Source organism: Vombatus ursinus, unplaced genomic scaffold (genome assembly GCF_900497805.2).
Source record: "Vombatus ursinus unplaced genomic scaffold, bare-nosed wombat genome assembly UNPS02007612.1, whole genome shotgun sequence".
Taxonomy (NCBI): Eukaryota; Metazoa; Chordata; class Mammalia; order Diprotodontia; family Vombatidae; genus Vombatus; species Vombatus ursinus.
Genome location: NW_020947390.1, coordinates 10,632,396 through 10,644,430, shown reverse-complemented (window position 1 = coordinate 10,644,430; position 12,035 = coordinate 10,632,396). Strand labels below are relative to the sequence as shown.

Sequence of the window (12,035 nt, the reverse complement as noted above, 5' to 3'; positions counted from 1 at the left end):
CGTTCTCCTGGCTCTGCTCATTTCATTCTGCATCAGTTCATGTAAGTCTTTCTAGGTTTTTTTGAAGTCTACCTGCTCTGGGGCAGCTAGGTGGCGCAATGGATAGAGCACTGGCCCTGAAGTCTGGACCTGAGGACCTGAGTTCAAATCCAGCCTCAGACACATAACACTTACTAGCTGTGTGACCCTGGCCAAGTCACTTAACCCCAACTGCCTCACCAAAAAAACAAACAAACAAACAAACAAACAAACAAAAAAAAAACCTGAAGTCCATGACATTCATATACCAAAACTTGTTCAGCCCCATTTGATGGGCATTCCCACAGTCTCCAATTCTTTGCCACCACAAAAATAGCTGCTATAAATATATTTTGTATATGTGGGTCTTTTTCCTGCTTTTATGAGCTCTTTGGAATACAGACCTAGAAGTGGTATTGCTGGGTTCAAGGGGTATGCATAATTTTATAGCCCTTTAGGCATAGTTCCAAATTGCTCTCCATAGGTGCTCACATTCTGATGGGCAAAAAAAGATGTATCCAGGAGCAAGTCAGATAGAAAAGTCCCACGGTCCTTAAGAGGCAGAGACATAGGAGATGTTAATGCCTCTTCTTTAATGTGATTTCCAATGTTAAACCTTATTTGTTTCTGAGGTTGAAATATTTTAATGGTGCCAAGGACCTTGACTTTGGTAATAAGAACTTTTACTTCTGGGTCTTCAACAGCCATGGCTGTAGCACCTCCAGGAACAAATGCCAGGGTGCATCTCCAAATAGGTAGCTTCCCAAGACAATGGCTGCTGGCACTGAACTGGAAGCACTGCTACTCCCAAGGCTCTTTCTTCAGGGTTTTGGGTTATTTCAATCTAGGTCTGAGAGAAGACAGTCATCAAGATGGTGATGGTGATAGTGGTGATGGTGGTCTGACATGTCAAGAACTTGCTGCCTCTTTTTAATTACATTTTTATATTTATGAGAATTGCAAATCATTTTCATGGGTTAGTTTTATATCCTGTGATCTTGCTGGATCTAATGTAGAAATGGGAAACCTTTTCATGTTGGAAGACTGCATTAATACTTAGCTGTATTCAAATAAGACCGCACTCAAGAAACTTCAAATGGAGGTCAGCTAGGTGGCACAGTGGATAGAGCACTGTCCCTAAAGTCAGGAGGACTTGAGTTCAAATCCAGCCTCAGACACTTGACACTTATTAGCTATGTGACCCTGGGCAAGTCAATTAACTCCATTGCCTAAGGCCCCCCCCCCAAAAAAGGAAAGTAACTTCAATTAGATATACATAAAAATGTATGTTATTTTGTAAAAATCTAACTACTATGTACTTAGTAATTTCAAAAATTTTAAAGTTAACTAACCTTTTAATGACTTTGTTGTGTCTGCTTTTTGTTGGAAAGCATCTGAATATTTGGTTGCAGCATGGAGGTCCAAAGTTTCAGTTGATCCTCTAGATGGGTATCAGTCATTTGTGACCTTAAGGGTGTTCTTGATTTGGGTTAAGTAGGAGAATGCAGATTCTCAGCATTAAGTGGTTGAAAAGCAGAAAGCATTTTTCAGGCATGTTGCTGAAGGTGTGGGTATTCCACTGCATTTTTCCATATTTCAATTGGCTCTTTCTTAGCATCAAACAATGACTTTAAATGTCATCTACTAAAGAGTTCAATCAATTCCATCTGTAGTTCTTTAGATGCCTTCATGATGTCAACTAGGTGAGGCTGAAAGCTAATTTGAGTGTGATGTCATGATTCTCAAAGTCAGTAATCTTGTCATTATATTCTCCAACAGGTACACATTCTTCAAATGATTCACATATATCATCCTGCTCATCAATGATCTTTGCTAACTGGGGAAAATGTTTATCTGAAATTTAGAAATGTTTTGAAAAAAGATAGTTTTCAAAATGCTTGTATTTTTTTTTGCCATATCATATACAGACTTAATTTTTAACTTGCAAAGAAATAGTCAAGTCATTTTGATTTGACTATAACACAGAAATGCAGCATTCCTATAAAAATCTTCTTTCAATAATTCATATTGCTAATTCTGTTCATAAAATTTAACTGTCTGTTCTCACAGAGAGAAAATTTTGGCTAACATCTGTCCCTGTGATAGCCAATGCACTTCAGAATGATACAGCAAATCCACACTGAATACCTCATCATTCAACTTTAGCATGTTACAAAACTGATGATGCCATGTTGAGTTTGCATGAATATAGTTAACAACACTTTGACTTATTGCAAAGTGTCACTTAGAATAGTAGTTTTAGGCACAGAGATTTTGCTAATTCAAGATACAACGAAATGAGAGCATCTGGATCTGTTAATACTTTTTTGTATGTGCAATAAACCCTTCATATTCTCCTGTCATGGAAGGTGTACCTTCTGTACATAAACTCACTAAATTTACCAAATTCAGTCCAACTTCTTGACATTTATCTTGAAAGTTATTGAAGATACCTATTTCCCACGTTTTGTTTACAAGAGTGCCCAAAGAGAGTGACTCTGTAGCAAAGAAAATCTTCTGTTATGACCCAAATGAAGTATCAGAACCTGCACCAAGTCAGTAACATCAGTTGACTCATCCAAAGTAGTTGAATAATATATATTTTCTATTTGAAGTATTGCATGAAGTTGTTCTTTTTAGTTGAAGACTAATTCATGCTGCTGATCAGTTATGGTTCTCCTTGAAAGAGGCAGTTGTTTGTATTTTGAAACATTATCAAGGTCTAAACATCCTAACAATTTCAACAAAGAATTTTTTCACAATTTCTACATCACTGAATAGCTTTCCTTTTTTCCTGAGTATATAAGCTACTTTATAAATTGCTTCAGTGGCCTTATTTCCAGGTCTCATTGCTCCTTGAAAGAATTGTCTTTGCTTTTTATATTTTCATTTCTTTTGTGCCTCTCCCTCTAATTTAAAATGTGTGGTCCTTATGAGTATTATAATGCTGATGAGCACTGAATTTCTTTAATGTTGATATTGCAGTATCACAAAGCAAGCAAATCTTCTTACCTTTAGCAGAAACAAAATAATATTGCAATTCCCAATTCTCATTAAAAAATCTGTTTTCTGCCTTTCTCTTGGTCTTCTTTGACTTGAGCTGTTAAGCAGACAGAATTAAAAAATACTATCCAGCTGTGCAACTAAATCGCACTTTAAACAGAAACACAGTGCAAAAACTGATAACAGACTGGCATACTAGACTCACGTAAGCTCTTGCCAACCAGCCTCATGCGGTAGTGGCACCAATTAGGTGGGGGAAGGTAGAACTAAATCATGAGCAACGTAGCCATCAATCTAGCCCTTACAGCTTACTAATGTTCTAATTGTGCCAATGTTCTAATTTGGGAAGATAATTTCATTAAAACTTATTTTATTCTTTGGTATTTTAAATACATTCATTTTAAAAATAAAATAAATATAAAAGATGAACAAAAATGTATTAATAAAAATAAAAGGATTTGTTCTATACAGTTTGGATTCAGTCAAAAAGCCAAATTTAAGGACCTAGAAGGCTACATGTGGCCTTAAGGCTGCAGGATCCCCACCCCGGATCTAATGTTTCCACTAATACTGTCTGAAACACAAGATACTAGATATAGTATCTTGTCTGCAAACTCTATTTTCTGAAGATTTCTGCCAATTATATTTTTCATTTAAGATGCATTAAATCCCTCTAATTTTTTTCTTTCTTAATTTGTAATTGCTAGAATTTCAAATATCAACTAAAAGAGATGAAAGGGTAAATTCGTTCTGCCTAAAAACCCTTTTCCCACCACTCAGCATATATTACTATCAATAATAAGGACTAGGGCAGCTAGGTGGCGCAGTGGATAGAGCACCGACCCTGAAATCAGGACGACCTGAGATCAAATCCGGCCTCAGACCGAACACTTGACACTTACTAGCTGTGTGACCCTGGACAAGTCACTTAACCCCAATTGCCTAAAAAAAAAAAATGATAAAGACTAACAAAGCCTCTGAGGACAAAGTGATTTATCCCAAAATAAATATCTACAAGCAACTGAAAGCAGAATTATCTTTAACTAAAAGTGTGCATTTAAAAAAATATTAGTGTTTCTCAATGAAGACCACCAACATGTCCCTGTGTATTTATTTTATCCTACCCTTCCTATTTCTCCCTAGTCACAGGTCTGCTCACCAGTTTCCAAAACAGTGACCATATCTTCCCCTTTCCATCTCCAAAGAGACACTGCTACCGTAGATGCACTTTAGGAGAGTAAAAAGGAGAAAAAAGTACCATTTTCCTCAAAGTGAGGGTGAACAGAACTCTAGACTAAGAATCCAACTAATGTTGGAATTAACATGTTACAGACAGTGGAATGCCATTCAAAAATATAGGTGAGCCAATACATATTTGGCTTGGTAGAAGGAGTTTAATGGAATCACAGGTCTATTAACTTAACCTCCTCCTCCCACCAGAAAAAAAAAATGGGCAAGACATTGTGCAAACAGAATTTACGAGTTTCCTGTCTTCCAGTAATCATCAAAACGATTTGGCACTGGCTAAGAAATAGAGTGGTGGATCAGCGGAATAGGTTAGGTACACAAGTCTGCTTGATAAACCCAATAAATAAATCCAGCTTCTGGGATAAGAACTCACTATCTGATAAAAACAGCAGAGAAAACTGGAAAATAGGATAGCAGAATCTAGGCACAGACCAATATCTCACGTTGTATACCAAGATAAAGTCAAAATGGGTACATGATTTAGACACAAAAGGTGATACCATAAGCAAATCAGGAGATGAAGAAATAGTTTACCTGTCAGATCTATGGAGAAGGGAAGAATTTATGACCAAACAAGAGAGATAGAGAATATTATGAAATGTAAGATGGATAATTTTGATTACATTAAACTAAAAAGGTTTTGCAGAAACAAAACCAATGCTACCAAGATTAAAAGGAAAGCAGAAAGCTGGGAAAGCCAGTGTTTCTGAGAAAGGCCTCACTTCCCAAATATATAGAGAACTGACTAAGAATACAAGTCATTCCCCAGTTGATAAATGGTCAAAGGATTGAAACATGCAGTTTTCAGATGAAGAAATTAAAGCTGTCTATAGTCATGGGAAAATGGTCTAAATCACTATAGAGAAATGCAAATCAAAACAACTCTGAGGTACCACTTCACTCCTATTAGATTGGCTAATATGACAGAAAAGAAAATGACAAATGTTGGAGGTGTGGGAAAACTGGGACACTAATGCATTGTTGGTGGAGTTGTGAACTGATCACTGATCCAACCTTCCTGGAAAGCAATTTGGAACTATGGCCAAAAGGCTTTATAAAACTATGCATACCTTTTGATCCAGCAATACCACTAGGTCTATATCCCAAAGATATCATAAAAAAGGGAAAAGGACCCACATGTACAAAAATATTTAAAGCAGCTCTTTTTGTTTTGTTTTGTTTGTTTGTTTTGTTTTGTGTAGCCAAGAACTAGAAATTGAGGGGATATCCATAACTGGGGAATGGCTGAACAAGTTGTAGTATATGAATGTAATGGAATACTATTATTCCATGAGAAATGATGAGCAGGTGGATTTCAGAAAAACCTAGAAAGACTTACATGAACTGATGCTAAATGAAGTGAATAGAATCAGGAGAACACTATACACAGTAATAGCAACATTGTATGATGACCAACTATCAACTTAGCTCTTCTCAGCCATACAATGATCCAAGACAATTCCAAAAGACTCATAATGGAAAATGCTAACCACAACCAGAGAAAGAATTATGGAGTCTGAATACAAATCAATTTTTTTATTTTTTCTTTGTCATGGTTTTCCCTTTTGCTCTGATTCCTCTTTCACAACATGACTAATGTGGAAAGATGTTTAACATGATGGTACATGTATAACCTATATCAGACTGCTTGCTATCTTAGGGCAGAAGGTGGAAAGGGAGGGAGAAAAATTTGGAACTCAAAATCTTATAAAAATTAATGTTGAGAACTATCTTTACATGTAATTGGAAAAAATAAAATACTTATTAAGTGGAAAAGAAATAAACAACAAGTTAATTGACTGATTGATTAATTTTTAACAGAGTTCCTACCTTCAAAACACCTGTTTCTCGAGAGAAGAAACACAACATGTATACAGATAAGCATAATGTACAGTTTAGTAAGAGCAAAGAAGAGATCAAGACAAACTGTTGTAGAAAACTCTGAGTAGGAAAAAAAAAAAGGGAACAGGGAGGGAAAGGAAAGGAGATGCAGGAAATAAGAAAACTCAGCTCTTCACAGAACTGGCAACTGAGCTGAGCCTGGCAAGAATTTTGACAGATTTTATTCCTGGAAAAGAGCAGAAGCAAGAAATAGTATGTTGTCTTTGAACAATGAGTTATCTAGGGAGGATTATACTATGGCACAGCTTCAGCTTCAGGTACCAGCTAGCTGAGAGACTCTGGCAAGTCACTTAACCATAATCTGCCTCAGTTTCTTCATCTGTAAAAGAGGGAATAAATCTACCTCTCAGGATTGTTAGGATGAAATAGACAGTATTTGTATGAGATAGTATTTGCGAATCTTAAAGCTCTTATAAGTATTAGTTACTTTTAATATTACTATTTTTGTTAAACACAGTGCTGCAAAGGTAGACTGGAGCCATACTACAAAGGGCTTAAATGCGAGGAGTATGTTTTTCCTTATAGGCAAAAGGAAACCATTGAAAATTTTTAAGGAGGAGTGTAATGGTCAGGGAAATCTCCTTTAATAGTGTCTCTTCTCACCACCTCTATTTTTTCCTCTATCTTATTCCTTGGAGATTTTATATAAACCAAAACTCAACTATTAACCTTTTTGTGGAAGGCCCACAAATTTTTTTTCTCTCCAGTCTTGTCCTCCCTCTTCTTCTATGCTGAATTCATCTTGCAGCTCCAAAAACTTCTTAAAATTTTTCACTTGAATGTCATTCAACATATCTAAAACCAAATTTACCTTATTTCCTCAACCCTCTACCAAAAATCAGCTCCTCTTATTTTCCCATTTCTGTTAGTTACACACTATTTTCCCTCATCACCAAAGTTTGACATCATCTTTGATCTCTGTGTCTTATGGAAATACAACTGTCACTAAAATCACCCCACTCCTATTATTATCTTCCTTCTCATTCCCATTGATGCCGCTAGACTTACAGGACTTTAATTCAAACCTAGACAATAACATTCCATTGTCTTACAACATAGTCTGCCAGTCTGTCTTTTCCCTTTCTAACCCATCCCTACATACCAATACCATATTAAGACAACTCAAATACTCAAATGGATCTGTGATCTCATAGCTTTGGATTTTCCCTCCAATAATGCAGATTATGGCTAACCTATGTCTCATAAATCTTCGAAATTCTTGTTCATATCCTCCCACAATTTGGACAAAGGGGGAAATCAACCCAATGTGTTGGATGCCTTCCTCAATATCTCTTGGTATCAATGAAGATATGGGCATTCTGGCTGTCCAATTGTCATCCTTCTTACCCCTGACGTGTGACCAACTGAACTTTTTTTTTCTGTCATATTTTTCTTGATGATATATCCTTTACTCCTATTCTTCAAAGTTCCTCATATTATGTCCTCTCCCATTTCCTTCTGTATGACAGTAATTTTCATTTCTTCAGAAATTGTTGTGTTCCCTACCTCAGTGGCCTAACAATGCTACCCACGTACTGATATGATATGGTTAAAAAAATATACTGGTTAAAATTAAAAATGCAGGGTTTTGTTTCTTAGAGAGGTATTGGCTTATTAAAAGAACTTTGCTATTTTCTAATGGCAATCCAGCCAGCTTTCCTCCTCCTCCTGCTGAATTCAACTTGTCCATTTTTATGCTGTCTACACTATATAAATTGAAATCCATCCAACTATATATATCAACCTGAGAAATACCCATTCTTCATCTATTTGGTTTTTCCTTTGTGGACTAACTGGCCAACCTTTTCCCAGTAAGATAATAATGTTCTGGAACTTGATGCAACCAGCCTAATCTACAAACAGGAGCACCTGGAAGATGTCATCTTCATTTAGGAATCTTTCATCAACTTAAGACTATTTTATGTACATAATCCCTTTATTATATTGGCAAACAATTTTAGGCAGTACATATCTCCCTGTCTTATTTCACCTAATGTTTATGACCACAGAGTCAATGAACAATGTTACTTCTATTATCTTTTTCAAGGAATCTGGAATGACTTTTAAGATTTATGGATGGGAGACATCTGGTTAGAAAAGAACCTCTAAAGGATATGTTTTACTAGATTAATTTTCATAAAATACCATTCACATCACTCCCTGTTTTAAAATTTTCAAACCCCCTTTCTACCATCATCACCTTCCCCTTTTTAGTCTGGTACTCAAAGCCTTCCCAATCTGCTAGTTGCCAGAGGTATAAAGACAAAAAAAACCAGTCCCAGCCCTTAAATAGCTTGATTCTATTGGGTGATGCATCACCAGTAAAGCTTCTTTTGATCCTTTCCCCATACTATATGCCAATGCAAAAAAAGATCCCTCCCTCTTCTTACCTCCCAACTTTCTAATGGCCATCCAGCCAGCTTTCCTCCTCCTCCTGCTGAGTTCAACTGGTCCAACTTGCCTTGTTTGTCAGTTGAGTCTTTTATTTCACATTATCACAGAGTATCAGAATTAGGGGGAATGGAAGGAAATAAACATTTTTATAGCACCTGCTATGGGCTGGGACCAAGCACTCTGCTAAGTACTTTTATTAACCAACTAGTCTCCAATACCCTCATTTTAAATAGAAGGAAAATGAGGTAATAAGTGGCAGAGCTTGGATTTAGACGCAAGTCTAATAAGACCATGCTTTTCTCCCTGCTATGCCAAACTGCAATACTATTCTGTACTATACATATCCAGTACAAGTCTTATTTTCCCTTAAAATGCTGGATGCTCCTTGAAAGTACCGCATTTCATAGACTTCTGTATTACACAACACTCTGCCCTGTCTGTACTTAATAATTATTGAAAGGTTTAATCAACGGTACATAGTACACATATATTTCTTTAAAAATATTCTTTTCAGGAGCTTCACTGTCCCCAAAGAGGGTATCATTTCTTTCAGTCTTCTGGCATTTCTTATTCTTTCCACTGATTCAAAAAGTACCAAATATAAAAAAAGGATGACAAATCATACAAAAGAAACAAAACTGGAAATCCATTAAACTCTTCAACCAATCCCTGAACTTTACAACTAAACGGACAAAAGAAACAAAATTCCTCTATGAAATCAGCAGCTTTATCCTGGGGCTCTTTAATACTGTCAAAGTCCAATTTTGTGAGATATTGCAGAAGATTCCTTTAAGGCAGCTCCTGACAGTCAGGCGCTACTTGAGAGGATACTTGGGGAAGCAGAGAGTGATGACCTTGACAGCTAGGGTTGGTATGGAAGGTTAAGGCAGAGGCCACAGAAAATGAAATTGCCTTTCTTCCGGGGCACCACCAGTACTACCACCACGCCCCACCCTCCCTGCGTGGAATGCTCTACCCCTATATCGCCTTTGCCCATTTCCCTGGCTCCAATACCATTTTCTGAAGGAAGGCTTTCTGAGTCTCCGCAGCTGCCAGTGCCTTCCTCTTTCACAATACATTCCTCCCATCTGCTCTGTATATATCTCGTATGTACTCAGGTATTTCTATGTTGTCCTCTCCTCTGTGCCCCCCCCATACTTTGCACAGCGCCTAGCACACACTATAATCACTCAACAACTGCTTATTGCTTTTGCCTTTGCCTTGCTCCTAGAGGGACGGATTTGTATTGGGGGAGGGAAGGGGGCACTGGGGAGTGAGGAGGACGGGTCTTGCCGTAGTTCCTTCCACCCCCCACCCCCAGCGCTTAGCACTGTTAACAGCACCAGACCATTGGGAGCCCTCAGGGCCGGAGAAAAGCCCCGACACGCGTCTGGCCTTCTCGCCCTCCCCCTGATCCGGAAGCTGTCTCTTCGCCCCGCAAGTCTGCCCAGGGGCAGGGAAGCAGGAGCGCCTCCAGGCCCTGCCGGCCCTCCCGGGTGACGTTCAACCTGACCCCGGGGGCTCCTTACCCGCAGCAGCTTCATGAGCGGACGACCGGCCGAGAAAGACCCTCGACCCGAAAGAAAAGCCAGCATCGCCATGTCTCGCAGCTATCACGCCTGCTAGCGGAGGAAACAACCGAGGGCACTAACCGCCTCCAGCCAGTCAACAGAGGGGAAGCGGAGATAACACCGATCCGTCAGCTGACCTCGGCCTGGAACAGTCTCCTTTACCTCCAAGGAGACCGCCAACCACACCCTCGCCTCCACCAATAGGAGAGCGGCTCCCAGTTCAGTGAGACGCCATTGGGTGAGAGCCAGAAAACGGAAGCGTTGGACGATGGCCGGAGATGAGTCATGTACTTGCCTGAGGGAGGATATGGGGACAGGGGCGGGGATTTAGGAGTCTAGCAGGCACCACGTGTTTCCTAGGCTGGAAGCCGACCTGACGGCAAAACTCCTTTAAGCCGAGGCGTTCTTTTATAAATGTCATCCAGAAATAAATTAAGGTCATGAGTTGAGGAATAAAGTGTCTTTAATTGAGATAACAGGATAGCACACCCGCCACCCTGGAGGATGACTGGGAGCTCAGGTGCACAATGGATTTCCCAACCAAGAGACCCATGAAAAGGTTCTTTACAGCTCAAGGAAGGGTGGAGATAGTATGAGGTAGCAAGGCTTGGTCACATGAGATGCCAGCCACCCTTGCCAATCATAGCAAGGAAAACACTTCATTCTGGGTGTTCTGCCCTTCATGCCATGGATTCCAAAAGAAGGGGTAAGGAATTCAGGGGCTACTTGGGGGGGGGGCAGGTCTGGTTCAAGCTGGCTTTGTTTACAAAGAAAGATTCTAGGATGGAGGCTTCCGGTATGGCTCAGCTCAACCTAATCTACATTCTCTTAAGGGTAGGAATGTACTGGAATTCTGATACTGTGAGGATAATTAAGAGGTTGTGGCAATACTTATTACATTTGGTATTAACAATTTCTTGTCATTCCCCCCTCTGATTCTCAAAAGGCAGAGGCTTGTCAATGAGTCATGTATGACACTCAATAATGTGGAGAAAGGGAAGAGAGATTGACTGAAGCATTGACAGGAGTTTTTGGGGAGCAATCTCCAGCAAACAAGCAGGTGTTATACAGAACAGAGGCGCATAAGAAAGAAATAAAAAGAGAAGGATCCATTTCATTGGTCCATTATATCTTTTTCTTCTTCTTCTTCTTTTTTTTTTTTTGGCCAGGCAATGGTGTTAAGTGACTTGCTCAGGGTCACACAGCTAATAAGTGTCAAGTATGTGAGGCCACATTTGAACTCAGGTCCTTTTGACTCCAGGGCTGGTGCTCTACCATTATATCTTAAGGCCCAGATGTTTCATCTCATACAGCTTTCTCGTTTCTAAAAACATCATCTGATGCAGTCCTCTGGTCCTCTAGAGATCTCTCCTGGACTTCTGATATGCATGGGACTTCAGAGCAGTTTCTAGTGAATTTGCTTCTCCAGGATCACTTTTTCTTTTAAAATCTCTTACAAAATAGATCTTAATATGATTCAAGTTTGTTTTGCAAATAACCAGTTCAAGTAGTAGAAAGCTAGTTCAAACCTAAGAAGAACATCAAATTAGAAACTTCTAGACCAGAGAATTTACATTTTTCTATACTCCTTGCTGCTCCTAATCTTAACCTAAACCAGATATTTTGGACACTGCCAACAACAGGGTGACAGGAGAACTAAAAAGAATCTATGAGGATCTAACTAGTAGAATGAGTCATTTTAGTTATGAAATTTGATAATCTGCCAATAGAGTTATGTAGGCTGAGGCTAAAAGATGCCTTTTAAGTTGGTAGAGACTCCACCATCATTTAACTCTTGGTGTTCATCTATTTCATTTTTCACCTCAGATTCAAGTTCCAGAAGGAGAAAGAACTTCAGTTTTTCACCTATATTTGTCTTGTAATGTAGCTTTGCAAATT

The 12,035-nt window shown here is 38.8% G+C and overlaps 1 protein-coding gene across 2 annotated transcripts in view; it reads right to left on the bottom strand.

Annotated features, from left to right (window-relative positions):
• Nucleotides 1-10,326, bottom strand: part of ACAT1 (acetyl-CoA acetyltransferase 1) — a 44,226-nt gene extending 33,900 nt beyond the window's left edge. The window contains exon 1 of one of the 2 annotated variants that reach the window (XM_027849594.1): nt 10,095-10,326. In XM_027849594.1, coding sequence (XP_027705395.1) covers nt 10,095-10,166 — 72 coding nt within the window. In that variant the 5' untranslated portion in view covers nt 10,167-10,326. The remainder of the gene's footprint in view (nt 1-10,094) is intronic. The other variant, XM_027849593.1, reaches the window with a different exon arrangement.
• Nucleotides 10,327-12,035: the final 1,709 nt, after the last annotated feature.